Source organism: Babylonia areolata, chromosome 27 (genome assembly GCF_041734735.1).
Source record: "Babylonia areolata isolate BAREFJ2019XMU chromosome 27, ASM4173473v1, whole genome shotgun sequence".
In the NCBI taxonomy this organism is placed as follows: domain Eukaryota; kingdom Metazoa; phylum Mollusca; class Gastropoda; order Neogastropoda; family Buccinidae; genus Babylonia; species Babylonia areolata.
Window position 1 is genome coordinate 29,989,630 of NC_134902.1, and position 15,095 is coordinate 30,004,724.

Below are 15,095 nucleotides of genomic sequence, written 5' to 3' on the forward strand. Positions count from 1 at the left end.
TCAAGGCCTGACTAAGCGCGTTGGGTTACGCCGCTGGTCAGGCATCTGCTTGGCAGATGTGGTGTAGCGTATATGGATTTGTCCGAACGCAGTGACGCCTCCTTGAGCTACTGATACTGAAACTGAAACTGAGTCAGTGTCCACTCTCAGCCCCTCTCCTCTTCTCTTAGTTGCGGCAGACACAGACACAAACACAACCGCACACACACTCACACACACACACATACATACATACATATATACACACATGAACACGCGCATGTACTCAGTAACGCGCGGGATCACACACGCACACACACGCGCGCGCGCGCACGCACGCACGCACACACACACACAACGACGAAATGAGACCTTGTTTTATTGAGAACAAAATGTAATCGCAAAATCACAAACAGTCCTTTTCTTCTTCTTTTTTTTCATCGTAAACATTATAAACCATACAAAACAAATCAAGAAAGGTTTTTTTTGTAAATACATTAATCGTGAAGCTGAATAAAAGGAATGCTAATAATTGCCGAAAAAAATATTAAAGTTACTTGAATCACACACACACACACACACACACACACACATGCACGCATACACTCGCTCGCGCGCGCGCACACACACACACACACACACACACACACACACACACACACACACACACTGCTCTGTAAAGACATTAAAAACGAACGACAAGTCTACAAAGTGAGTTGCTGTTTCTCCTTGTGTGTGTGTGTGTGTGTGTGTGTGTGTGTGTGTGTGTGTGTGTGTGTGTGTGTGTGTGTGTGTGACGGTGTGTGTGTGTGTGTTTGATTGGTTTTAAAAACAATTCATAAAAAAAAATACATCGTCTAATTCTGCAATTTCTTTAAAATGATAAAAATTATGCTCTCTACTAAACATTTTAGACTGATGTGGATATTAAAGTGGTTGAAATATAAATCCACAGCAAACGAGTGAGAAAAGAATCTTAAAGCAGATCTTTTAAAAGGAGGTAACATTTAATGGACATTAATTTTATAATGATTTTCATAATCTGATATACATTTATTGTTCACGGCAGGACACATCCTGTCAGCCTAACTTACATTAATTGTAACATGAAAAATGCTTTCTTGTTTGCACTAATTTCAATTCTACTGAGAAAAAAGTTAAAGACTGTACAATCTGGCAACGAAGAAACCCAAAACCCCAAGCTACTACTACTACTACTCATAATAATAATAATAATAATAATAATAATAATAATAATATGTGCGTGGGTTTTTTTCATTACTGTTTTTTGTTTGCTTATCTTTCTTGTTTGTTTGTTTGGTTGGTTCTTTGCATACTAGATTATGATTATTTCATTTCAATTTTACATTTTACAAGATCAGTACGATTCAATATACACAGAACAAACATTATAGTAATCAATGAACATCCCATAAATCGTCAAATTATGGTAATACAAGGATTATTTTTCAATACAAGAAAACGAATTTACCAAGAAAAACACATCGCCTGTCTGATTATCTTATGTTGTGTGTTAAAGATAAATAGATAAGTAATGAACAAACAAATAGATAAATAAATAAATAAATAAAATGTTAATAAATGAATAAATAAATAAATATATATATAATTGATTTTATATTCAAATACTAAAAAAAAGAAAAAGAAAAAGTAAACAATATGTCTCATGGCATGGGACAGTATATTTTGTCATTCTTCTGTGAACGTATAGTCATATGCATCATTGTGTGACAGCTTAGGGACAAGTCAACCTGTATTCTTATCACCCGTAAGGCCCAACTGTGACCAGCAGAGTTCGATCAGAAAAGAGAGTGGGCGGGGGGGCGGGGGGCTTTCAGTTTTTCAGTTGTACCACAAAACTGGAATTCCCTGTCGTCAGTCCGTCACAGTCCCTCACTCGTATCCTTTTAAAACAACAACAACAACAACAAACAAACAAACAAACGTTCTTTTTCAAACAGTGCATACATAATCAGGTCACTCCATTGCATATCTGTATTTTATTTTAGCCCTCTTTATACATCTTTGAACATTTATTTTGATAATTTTGTATCGTTTTTTTCTCTAGTTTAACGTATTTTCACATTTTAGTGGTATACGAAGCATATTGACAATTTGACAATACCAAGAACATGATCAATTCATTAGAACTATCTTATACATCCCTACAATAGTACGAAGCGCGTTGATAATAACAAGAACATGATCAATCAATCAATCAATCAATCAATCAATACACACACACACACACACACTATATATATATATATATATATATATATATATATATATATATATATAGTGTGTGTGTGTGTGTGTGTGTGGTGTGTGTGTGTGGTGTGTGTGTGTATGTGCGTGTGTGTGTGTGTGTGTGTGTGTGTGTGTGTGTGTGTGTGTGTGTTTGCACGTACGTACGTATATAGATACATACATACATGCAGTTGTGTGTGTGTGTGTGTGTGTGTGTGTGTGTGTCTGTGTGTCTGTCTCTGTGTGTGTGTGTGTCTGTCTGTGTGTGTGTGTGTGTGTGTGTGTGTGTGTCCGTCTGTCTGTCTGTGTGTGTGTGTGTGTCTGTCTGTCTGTCTGTGCAGTGTGCACGGTTGACGGTCACTCAAAGTTGATTTTTTCTCCATACACGGCCAGCAGCAGAATGATGCCGAAGCCGACCAGCAGACCGAAGTTCTGCACCACAAACGTCTTGATCTCTCCGAACTCCTGACCATCCTTGGACTCGGCAGCGCTGTTCATTTCGGGCAGCTTGTGGGGGAACATGAAGAAGAAAAAAAAAAAAGTTATCACATTATCGATTATCGGCAATTACATTATCAGTTATTTCCAATCACATTATGAATCATCAGCAGTTGAATTATTAGTAGTCTCATTATCGGTTGTGTGCAATCACGTTATCAGTCATTTGCAATCACATAATTGATTATTAACAATCACATTATCAATTGATAAAAAAAATCATATAATCGGTTATTTGCAATCACATTATCAATAATTAAGAATCACATTATAAATTGATAACAATCACATCATCAGTTATTTGTGATCACATCATTAATTATTTGCAATAACATTATCAGTTATTTGCAATGACATTGCCAATCATTCAAGACTCAAAACTGGTTTAAAATCCATATGCAGTACAGAAATTCATTGTTCGGCATTAGCATTAGCAAACATTAAAATCAAGTGCAAAATGAAATAAAGCTGAGTAATTTACGCGTATCTGCAATCCCATTATCAATTATTCAAGACTCAAGACTGGTTCACAGTCCACACATAGGTACAGAAATTCCTTGTTCGACATGTGCAAACCTCAAAATAAAGTGTAAATCACACACACACACACACACACACACACACACACACACACACACACACACACACATACACACACACACACACACACATGAGATACAAGTGGGTGAGTTTTGACTGAGCAAGTATTAGCAATCACATTACCAATTATTTGAAATTATCCATTATCAGTTATCACCAATCGCATTATCAATGGACGCACGGCACAGTCCACCGGTAAGAGTCCCAAATGCCATCAGTGGCTAATCATCTCACCCAGCCTGAGAACATAATGATGAAGATGGTGGCGATGATGATGTTGATGTCGAGACAGAACAGAGGCTACATGCGAGTATGCCTGCAAGTCCCCCAAGTAGCACCACGGATCAGTGACTAACCATGTCCGCCAGAGAGATGTAGAGGAACATGCCCCCGGCGATGGCGAAGATCCACGTGTTGGCCGCCGTGTTCTCTCCCAGCTGAATGCCGATGATCAGCCCCGCGTAACAGCTCAACGAAGACAGGAAGTTGTACATCAACGCCTTGCGCATGCTCATGCCAGAGTTGAGCAAGATGGCGAAGTCCCCTTTGATGAGGAAAGCGAAAAGCGAAAGTGAGCGAGCGGCGGTGGGTGGGTGGGAGGGAGAGAGAGGTTGGGTTGGGTGGGTGAATGGGTGGGTGAGAGGGTGAGAAAGTGGGTGGGTGGTTGGGTGGGTGGATGGATGGGGTAATAGGGGGAAGGGAGTTGGAGGTGCTGTCTGTCTGTCTGTCGGTAGGTCGGTATGTCAAACACTTTCGCTCCCCCACCCTCACGGAACTCTCCCCCCTCCCCCAGACGCTCCCCCCCCCTCCGTCTCTCTCCCTCTGTGTCTTTCTATTCTCCTTTTCCCCCTTCTTCCCTCCCCACCGATCTCTTCCCCCTTTCTTCTCTCTCTCTCTCTCTCTCTCTCTCTCTCTCTTTCATCAGTTCAACCTCGCGACCCTACACACACACACACACACACACACACACACACGTGCGCGCGTGCACAAACACAAACACACACACAAACACCGCCCACACCCACACCCACTATCGCTGAAAAACCATCTGTTTGAAGGAGAAACAGAATTGTGAAACGAAATAACTATAAGTGAAAACACACACACACACACACACACACACACACACACACACACACACACACACACACACACAGCCAATGGGTCCAGTAAGAAGAGATAATGATCGTCAGGGGACTAAAAGGAACTCATGATAAACTAAAAAATGAAATCCCCAAATCAAAACTGGGCACCGCGCCACAAGCCAGAAGGGCAGTGGATGACGTGTGATGTGCTATAATAAACTGAATATTAATCCAAGCCCTGCTGTCTTCGTTCTCATTAAAGAATGGGAAGAAACGTCTTGGTTTTACTTTCAAATTTATTTTGGCTGAGGAAGGAGACAAGGGCGGCTTTGAGTTTTAAAAAATCACTCATTAATGGTCATGTTTGCCATTTTGTTCCTCCAATAGCGAAGTTATGGAAAACTTCGACATCATGACCTGTATTTATCATTTAATTAGATAGCAACATGTCCATGAAAAACACGTGCGCCAACCCAAAAAGCAGGACCTTGTGAAGATCTGCTGACATCAGTTAAGAAAAGAAACCTACAATGGTCAGGCCACGTAACAAGATCCAATGGCCTTACTATAACAATCCTCTAGGGAACTGTAAGATGAGGGGGACGTATGGGGAAGACAGAAAAATACCGATGGACTGACAACATTGCAGAATGGACAGGAAAAAACATTTGCATAGTCCCAGGCTTTGGCACATAACCGACAGACCTGGAGGAATAAGGTGAGCCTTGTCTTCTGTGCGGCGCCCTAATGATTCTTAAATGAGTCAAAAAAGAAGAAGTATAGGGAAGACAGATACAACATTGTCTTCTGTGCGGTGCCCCAATGATTCTTTACAGAGCTGGGAGAAGAAGAAGAAGAAACGAAACGAAAGTTTTATTCAGTTTAGGCCACATCCCCGTCTGAAGGGGGTCCAAATACATATACCAAATTTATAAGGAACAAAAGAATAAAGGATATACAAGCAAAATATGCTGACAACTTCTTCAGATACTGCAATCAGTGTCATAGCTAAAGCATTCAGAAACAAATAACTTATTCTTTGACAGCGTCAGTGCGCATCTGAAAGGCTCTATATAGATACATGGATATATTCTACATTATATTAATAACTCTCTCCATACAAACGGCGAAGGAGACGACGTTAACAGCGTTTCCCCCCAATTATCATCATCAAAATATTGCAAGCGGAAGGCTCTTATACTGAAGAGGTGAATGTTAACAAAGAATACCACAATTCTGACGACGGAAGCTAAAGGTTGGGTCATTCAGACACCCACTGGACATCCGAGGGGTCTGTGTAGAGGAGATGAGAGAACTGGCCGTACTGAGTGAGTTGAATTAAGAAGAAGAGGAAGAAGAAGAGCGAAGACAGATAAGCGCCATACCCAGCTCGTGGGGCAGCTCTTCACACATGACGGCCACAGACAGACTGATGCCCAGAAGAGTGCTCTCCGTGAAGGCCGCCCCTATGGACAGCCCGTCGATCATGTTGTGCAGAGCGTCCCCGAAGATGATCATGTAGGCTACCGGTGCGATCTTCTTCCGGCCCCCAATGTCAGCGGAGACCCCCGGAGAAATAGCCCCGTTGGAAGTTGGGGTCGTGGTGGTGGTGGTGGAATTTGCACCTCCGTTCTGTAGACAGGAAAAGAGGTGGAGATGGGGAAAGGTACGGTGGTGGAAGAGTGGAGGTTTGGCGTGGGGGTGGGGGTAAGTCAGTATGGTAGGGTGGTTGGGAGTGCAGGGGTAGTTAGTAGTGTGGACGGTTGGTGATGAAGATGTGTGTGTTGTGTGTGTGTGTGTGTGTGTGTGTGTGCCTCTGTGTGTGTGTGTGTGTGTGTGTGTGTGTGTGTGTGAATGTGTCTGTGTGTCTGTTGGTGTGTCTGTGTGTCTCTCTGTGTGTCTCTCTGTGTCTGTGTGTCTGTTTGTCTGTCTGTATATATGTATGTATGTACGCATGGCGCTCCTCTCTCTCTCTCTCTCTCTCTCTCTCTCTCTCTCACACACACACACACACACACACATCATCATCATCATCATCATCATCATCATCATCGTTACTTTATATTATCATTATCATCATTAGTACTAGCAGCATTATCAAAATCGTCCTCACCGTCATCACGATTATCATTAGTGTCAGCATCACCATCACCACCATCAGCATGATTATTATTATCATCGTTATCATCATCATAACCATTATCATCATTGATATCATCATCAATACCACCACCACCACCATCAAAACCACCACAACCACCATCACCACCACCAACATCATCACCACCATCACCACTACCATCACCACCACCACCACCACCATCACCACCACCACCATCATAAATACCATCACCATCACCACCACCATCACCACTCACCACCACCATTACCACCACTATCACCACTACCATCACCACCACCACCACCACCATAAATACCATCACCACCACCACCACCACCATCACCACCACCATCACCACCACCATCAACACCACCACACCACCATCACTGGGTTTGTTCCAATGTACCTTTTATTTACCTGTGTGCTAGCTGAATCAGTAGCAAAAACAGCAATGACTTGAAGTAGTGTACCTTGTGTTTGGAGAGAGTTACCACTCTTTATTGTTTGTTAATTATCACCACCACCACCACCATCACCATCACCACCATCATCACCATTACTACCATCGCCACCACCCTCACCACCACCACCACCACCATCACCACCACCACCACCGTCACAACCACCACCATCACCTCCATCACAACCACCACCACCACCACTGTCACCACCACCACCACCATCACAACCACCATCACCACCACCGTCACAACCACAACCACCATCAGCACCACCATCATCACTGTCACAACCACCATCACCACCACCGTCACAACCACAACCACCATCAGCACCACCATCATCACTGTCACAACCATCACCACAACCACCATCACCACCGTCACAACCATCATCACCACCACCATCACAACCACCATCACCTCCATCACAACCATCACCACCACCACCACCACTGTCACCACCACCACCACCATCACAACCACCACCACCACCGTCACAACCATCATCACAACCATCACCACCACCACCACCACCACTGTCACCACCACCACCATCACCACCACTGTCACAACCATCACCACCACCACCACCATCACAACCACCATCACAACCATCACCACCACCGTCACACCTATCACCACCACCACTGTCACCACCACCACCACCATCACAACCATCACCACCACCAACACTGTCACCACCACCACCACCATCACAACCACCATTACCACTGTCACAACCACCACCACCATCACCACTGTCACAACCATTACCACCATCACAACCACCATCACCACTGTCACCACCACCACCACCACTACCACCACCATGACGAACACAACCATTGACCACCTCAGCAGCAGCCAGCACGGCGAGGTCTCCAGACGGCCGCCGACCCCCCTCCTCGTCAGCAGTGAAGGCACAGTTGCTGAGTCCCTGCACGTGCAGCTGGGTGGTGTCCTTCAGCCTGGCTTGGGGGCTCTCCGGGGTGTGCCTCTGGAAGAAGCTGGTGTAGGTGCCCTCTGTGGCCATCTGGTCCATCTCTTTCTTGTCCTTGGTGTTCTGTGGTGATGGGGGCAGAGGGGTAGGGGGGGCGGGTTGTGTTATATGATATGTATGATATGTGCTATTGTGTGTTGTGTTGTGTTGTGTGTTACGTTGTGTCATGCTGTGTTTCGTTTCATTGCGTTGCGTTGATTTGCGTTGTGATGCTTTTTATCACAACAGATTCCTCTGTGTTGTGTTGTGTTACGTTGCGTTGCGTTGTGTTGTGCTGTGCTGTGCTGTGCTGTGCTGTGTTGTTCTGCGTGCCGTGGCGTGAAGTTGTGTTGCTTTTGAATAACAACAAATTCCTCTGTGTTGTGTTGTGCTGTGCTGTGCTGTGCTGTGCTGTGTTGCGTTGTGGCGCTTTTTGCCACAACAGATTCCTTCGTGTCCAATTCGGTCTGCTTTCCACGGGGAGGGCGCGTCGTTACAGGTGCACTGACTGCCATTACCCCCACCACCACCCACCCCACACCACTGACCACCCTGTCTCCCATTTTTCTTTTATGCAAGTGTACCTGTTTTCCTAACCAAATCTAGCTTTCTACAGAACTTTGCCAGGTATAACCCTTTTGTTGCCATGGATATTTTCACTTGCTATTTATTTATTTATTTATTTTAATTATATTATTATCATTTAGTTAGTTAGTTAGTTAATTATTTAGTTATTTATTTATGTATCTTTTTTTTTCTTTTTTTTTTACGCCTATAGTTGACTTCATCAAGTTTTTGCGCCTTATACATATTATTATTAGTAGTAGCAGTTCTTTTTTTCTTCTTTTTTTTTCCTCAAGGCCTGACTAAGCGCGTTGGGTTACGCTGCTGGTCAGGCATCTGCTTGGCAGATGTGGTGTAGCGTATATGGATTTGTCCGAACGCAGTGCCGCCTCCTTGAGCTACTGAAACTGAAACTGAAACTTGCGCTCAGTGCATGGCACTTCTGTTTGTCGTCTCATCCGACAGACTGATCACGGTCCAGTGCAAGATAGTATGGATCGTCTCCCCTGGACCATTCCTCTATTCACGCGTGTCTCATGTATGTATGTTGCGAAATAAAATCGTACACTACGAACGCACGCTTCCCCGTACGCATGCACGTACTCAAGCACGGACGCGTACACGCATGCGCACACACGGATGCGCTATACACACAATATAAAATCACAAATAATAATAATAATAATAATAAATAAATATTCAAATGTTCTACGCGAGACAATCGATGGTATCTCTTGAGAAAGTAGATTCATCGATCATCTCCCTTAGACAGCTCCGAGAAACGCTCCATGGAAGTTGTTTTTAGACGGCTCCTTTCGTTCCCGTACGTTGAAACCTCACATTCTGTGGGCGAAACACGTTGTGGAGAGGTGCGTTGGTCGGTTAGGCGTGCGCATGTGTGTGTGTGTGTGTGTATGTGTGTGTGTGTGTGTGTGTCTGTGCGTGTGTGTGTGTGTGTTGGCGTGTGTGTGTGTGTCTGTGTGTGCGTGTGTGTGTGTGTGTGTGTCTGTGTCTGTGTGTGTGGCTGTGTGTGTGTCCCTGTGTGTCTCTGTGTGTGTCTGTGTCTCCGTGTGTTTGTTCATGTGTGTGTCTCTGTGTGTGTCTGTGTCTCTGTGTATTTGTTCATGTGTGTGTGTTTGTGAGCGTGCGTGCGTGGCGTACTGACCTCTCGCCAGTTGTTGATCATCCTCATGATCCTCTCCACCAGGAAGAAGAGGTAGACACCCCCCATCACTGTGGTCATCTTCCATACGAACCCCTCGGATACTTCTTCCGTCAGCTGAAGGGCCTGCCAAAACCGGTAGGTAGGAAAAGGTTTAGGTGTACTGATAGTAGGTAGGGAAAGGTTTTGGTGTACTGATACTATGTAGGGAAAGGTTTAGGTGTACTGATAGTAGGTAGGGAAAGGTTTAGGTGTACTGATAGTAGGTAGGGAAAGGTTTAGGTGTACTGATAGTATGTAGGGAAAGGTTTCGGTGTACTGACAGTGGGTAGGGAAAGTGTAAGTGTACTGACAGTAGGTAAGGAAAGGTTTAGGTGTACTGACAGTAGGTAAGGAAAGGTTTAGGTGTACTGACAGTAGGTAAGGAAAGGTTTAGGTGTACTGACAGTAGGTAAGGAAAGGTCTAGGTGTACTGACAGTAGGTAAGGAAAGGTTTAGGTGTACTGACAGTAGGTAGGGAAAGGTTTAGGTGTACTGACAGTAGGTAAGGAAAGGTTTAGGTGTACTGACAGTAGGTAGGGAAAGGTTTAGGTGTACTGACAGTAGGTAGGGAAAGGTGTAGGTGCACTGACAGTAGGTAGGAAAGGTTTGGGTGTACTGACAGTAGGTAAGGAAAGGTTTGGGTGTACTGACAGTAGGTAGGGAAAGGTTTAGGTGTACTGACAGTAGGTAAGGAAAGGTTTAGGTGTACTGACAGTAGGTAGGGAAAGGTGTAGGTGTACTGACAGTGGGTAGGGAAAGGTGTAAGTGTACTGACAGTAGGTAAGGAAAGGTTTAGGTGTACTGACAGTAGGTAAGGAAAGGTTTAGGTGTACTGACAGTAGGTAGGAAAAGGTGTAGGTGCACTGACAGTAGGTAGGAAAAGGTTTAGGTGTACTGACAGTAGGTAAGGAAAGGTTTAGGCGTAATGACAGTAGGTAGGGAAAGGTGTAGGTGTACTGACAGTAGGTAGGAAAAGGTTTAGGTGTACTGACAGTAGGTAAGGAAAGGTTTGGGTGTACTGACAGTAGGTAGGGAAATGTTTAGGTGTACTGACAGTAGGTAAGGAAAGGTTTGGGTGTACTGACAGTGGGTAGGGAAAGGTTTAGGTGTACTGACAGTAGGTAGGGAAAGGTTTAGGTGTACTGACAGTAGGTAGGGAAAGGTTTAGGTGTACTGACAGTAGGTAGGGAAAGGTGTAGGTGCACTGACAGTAGGTAGGGAAAGGTGTAGGTGTACTGACAGTAGGTAGGGAAAGGTTTAGGTGTACTGACAGTAGGTAGGGAAAGGTGTAGGTGTACTGACAGTGGGTAGGGAAAGGTTTAGGTGTACTGACAGTGGGTAGGGAAAGGTGTAGGTGTATTGACAGTAGGTAGGGAAAGGTGTAGGTGTACTGACAGTGGGTAGGGAAAGGTGTAAGTGTACCGACAGTAGTTAGGGAAAGGTGTAGGTGTACTGACAGTGGGTAGGGAAAGGTTTAGGTGTACTGACAGTAGGTAAGGAAAGGTCTAGGTGTATTGATAGTAGGTAGGGAAAGGTGTAGGTGTACTGACAGTGGGTAGGAAAAGGTTTAGGTGTACTGACAGTAGGTAAGGAAAGGTTTGGGTGTACTGACAGTAGGCAGGGAAAGGTTTAGGTGTACTGAACTGACAGTAGGTAGGGAAAGATTTAGGTGTACTGACAGTGGGTAGGGAAAGGTTTAGGTGTACTGACAGTAGGTAAGGAAAGGTCTAGGTGTACTGACAGTAGGTAGGGAAAGATTATATCTGGTATGAGGAACGAATGTCGCGGGAACAGTAAAAATGGAGTGTATGAGTGTCAATATTGTAAACTTTTAATCTTTGGCTAGAGTTTTTGCATGTAAGCTGAATGAAAGCGCTTTAGTTGCATGACAGTAGCGTGAAGTTCTTCTTCTGTGTCTCGTCGTCGTGTGTCGGAAAGTTTTCTTGTTTTCTGTCCTTATATTACTAAGTTTTTCTTTTTTTAAAATCATACATCATCAGAATAGTCTTTTTGTTTCGTCTCCTCAAGTATAATAAAGTATTAGTTAGTATACTGACTATACTAACAAATCTAGCTTATCATAGATCAGTAATAGTAGAAATACACATAGTTACCTACTTTTACATACATATGAAAGTTATATGTAACTGCACCAAGTAGGGATAGCCGTTAGCGCGTACTGACAGTAGTAGGCGAAGGTTCAAGTGAACTGACAAGAGGACTTTGGTGTACTGACCGTAGTGGACAAGGTTTAGGTGTACCTGACACGAGACAGTTTGATAGGTGAAAGAACCGTTCCAGCTGCATACGACAGTACAGGAACATTATGTGTACTGACAGTATCGGTAGGGAACAGCAGTTACAGCACAGACGTCAGATCAGGAAACGGAAGGTACTGACAGAGTCAGCGCAAAGGTTTAGTCATCTAGGTAGAAAAGCAGTGTGTCATGACATAGAGAAAAGGCATGTTCATCACAGGCAGGTAGGGAAAGAGCAGCATCGTCACAGTGACAGACAGCAGTAGGACAGTTAGGTTATACCAGATCGTAGTAGAGAGAAAAGGGTCAAGTGCTCACTGACAGTAGTCAGGGAAACGTTTCTATATGACGTAGATAGGCAAAGTGTATCACTGACAGTAGTAGGAAAGATTTGTGTACTGCAGTAGTAAGGAAAGGTTTAGGTGACATGACAGTAGGTAGGAAAGGTTTAGGTGTATGACAGTAGGTAGGGAAAGGTTTAGGTGTACTGACAGTAGGTAGGGAAAGGTTTGGGTGTATTGACAGTAGGTATGGAAAGGTGTAGGTGCACTGACAGTAGGTAGGGAAAGGTTTAGGTGTACTGACAGTAGGTAGGGAAAGGTTTAGGTGTACTGACAGTAGGTAAGGAAAGGTTTGGGTGTACTGACAGTAGGTAGGGAAAGGTTTAGGTGTACTGACAGTAGGTAGGGAAAGGTTTAGGTGTACTGACAGTGACAGTAGGTAGGGAAAGGTTTAGGTGTACTGACAGTAGGTAGGGAAAGATTTAGGTGTACTGACAGTAGGTAGGGAAAGGTTTAGGTTTACTGACAGTGGGTAGGGAAAGGTGTAAGTGTACTGACAGTAGGTAGGGAAAGGTTTAGGTTTACTGACGGTAGGTAGGGAAAGGTGTAAGTGTACTGACAGTAGGTAGGGAAAGGTTTAGGTTTACTGACAGTGGGTAGGGAAAGGTGTAAGTGTACTGACAGTAGGTAGGGAAAGGTTTAGGTTTACTGACGGTAGGTAGGGAAAGGTGTAAGTGTACTGACAGTAGGTAGGGAAAGGTTTAGGTTTACTGACGGTAGGTAGGGAAAGGTGTAAGTGTACTGACAGTAGGTAGGGAAAGATTTAGGTGTACTGACAGTAGGTAAGGAAAGGTTTAGGTGTACTGACAGTAGGTAGGGAAAGGTTTAGGTGTACTGACAGTAGGTAGGGAAAGGTTTAGGTGTACTGACAGTAGGTAGGGAAAGGTTTGGGTGTATTGATAGTAGGTATGGAAAGGTGTAGGTGCACTGACAGTAGGTAGGAAAAGGTTTAGGTGTACTGACAGTAGGTAGGGAAAGGTTTAGGTGTACTGACAGTAGGTAAGGAAAGGTTTGGGTGTACTGACAGTAGGTAGGGAAAGGTTTAGGTGTACTGACAGTAGGCAGGGAAAGGTTTAGGTGTACTGACAGTGACAGTAGGTAGGGAAATGTTTAGGTGTACTGACAGTAGGTAGGGAAAGGTTTAGGTTTACTGACAGTGGGTAGGGAAAGGTGTAAGTGTACTGACAGTAGGTAGGGAAAGGTTTAGGTTTACTGACGGTAGGTAGGGAAAGGTGTAAGTGTACTGACAGTAGGTAGGGAAAGGTTTAGGTTTACTGACAGTGGGTAGGGAAAGGTGTAAGTGTACTGACAGTAGGTAGGGAAAGGTTTAGGTTTACTGACGGTAGGTAGGGAAAGATGTAAGTGTACTGACAGTAGGTAGGGAAAGGTTTAGGTTTACTGACAGTAGGTAGGGAAAGGTGTAAGTGTACTGAGAGTAGGTAGGGAAAGATTTAGGTGTACTGACAGTAGGTAAGGAAAGGTTTAGGTGTACTGACAGTAGGTAGGGAAAGGTTTAGGTGTACTGACAGTAGGTAGGGAAAGGTTTAGGTGTACTGACAGTAGGTAGGGAAAGGTTTGGGTGTACTGACAGTAGGTATGGAAAGGTGTAGGTGCACTGACAGTAGGTAGGAAAAGGTTTAGGTGTACTGACAGTAGGTAAGGAAAGGTTTAGGTGTAGTGATAGTAGGTAGGGAAAGGTGTAGGTGTACTGACAGTGGGTAGGGAAAGGTCTAGGTGTACTGATAGTAGTTAAGGAAAGGTTTAGGTGTAATGATAGAAGGTAAGGAAAGGTTTAGGTGTACTGACAGTAGGTAGGGAAAGTTTTATGTGTACAGCTAAACTGGGTTGCATAGATATAATAACAACAACAACAACAACCAAAGTCTTTTCATGCCTCAAAACAAATTGTACTTGCAACTTTCTGGTGAGATTCATCTTCCTCAGACAAGGGTTCAGGAATATCTTGCGTATGAGGAAGCTGAATGTCGGCGGCGAAACTTTGAAAAATATATGTGCATGTGTATGGAAGTGTCAGCATATTCTGTATATAACTTTCGTCTTTAATCCCTTTGGCTCAGAGTTTTGCATGCATGTGAAAGCTGGGAATGAATGCGCTTTGTCTGCATGAGATTCAGCGCTGTATAGTTTCTTCTTCTTCGTCGTCGTCGTCGTCGTCGTCGTCTTTTTCTTCGTCTTCTTCTTCGTCTTTTTCTTATTATTATTCTTCACTTTTTTCTTTTTTTAAATCATCATCATCATCATCATCATCATCATCTTCTTCTTCTTCTTCTTCTTCTTCTCTAAGTATAATTATTACCATTGTTATTATTACTACTACTACTACTACTACTACTACCATAACTACTACTTTAATCATAATCATCACCATCACCATCATTACACACATACACACATCATTACCCTAACATTTTACATCATCATCATCATCATCATCATCATTCACAAACTTGCCCCCACCACACCTCAGGGATCAGCACGAGCAGCCCGCTGCCCACCAGCGTGCCCACGGCGAGGGCCACCATGAAGAGCAGCAGGACTTTGTAGACTGCCGAGTGGACACAGGGCAGCACGCAGGCCCCGAACAGCGAGCACACGTTGATCAGGGTCACGAACAGGAACCCGTACCCCCACACTGCAACACCAACCACAACAGACACCCATCCATGTGTACTCGAGCATCACCGTCATCAGCAGCAGCAGAAACAGCAGCAG

The 15,095-nt window shown here is 44.0% G+C and overlaps 1 protein-coding gene across 1 annotated transcript in view; it reads right to left on the minus strand.

Moving 5' to 3' along the window:
- Positions 1–342: 342 nt before the first annotated feature.
- LOC143301250 (metal cation symporter ZIP14-like) overlaps positions 343–15,095 on the minus strand; it is a 35,446-nt gene continuing 20,693 nt past the window's right edge. Inside the window, exons 3-8 of the mRNA XM_076615390.1 lie at positions 14,846–15,015; positions 9,725–9,847; positions 7,870–8,079; positions 5,819–6,065; positions 3,705–3,892; positions 343–2,757 (exon numbers count right to left, since the gene is read on the minus strand). Of these exons, the coding sequence (XP_076471505.1) occupies positions 2,608–2,757; positions 3,705–3,892; positions 5,819–6,065; positions 7,870–8,079; positions 9,725–9,847; positions 14,846–15,015 (1,088 nt within the window). The 3' untranslated portion in view covers positions 343–2,607. The remainder of the gene's footprint in view (positions 2,758–3,704; positions 3,893–5,818; positions 6,066–7,869; positions 8,080–9,724; positions 9,848–14,845; positions 15,016–15,095) is intronic.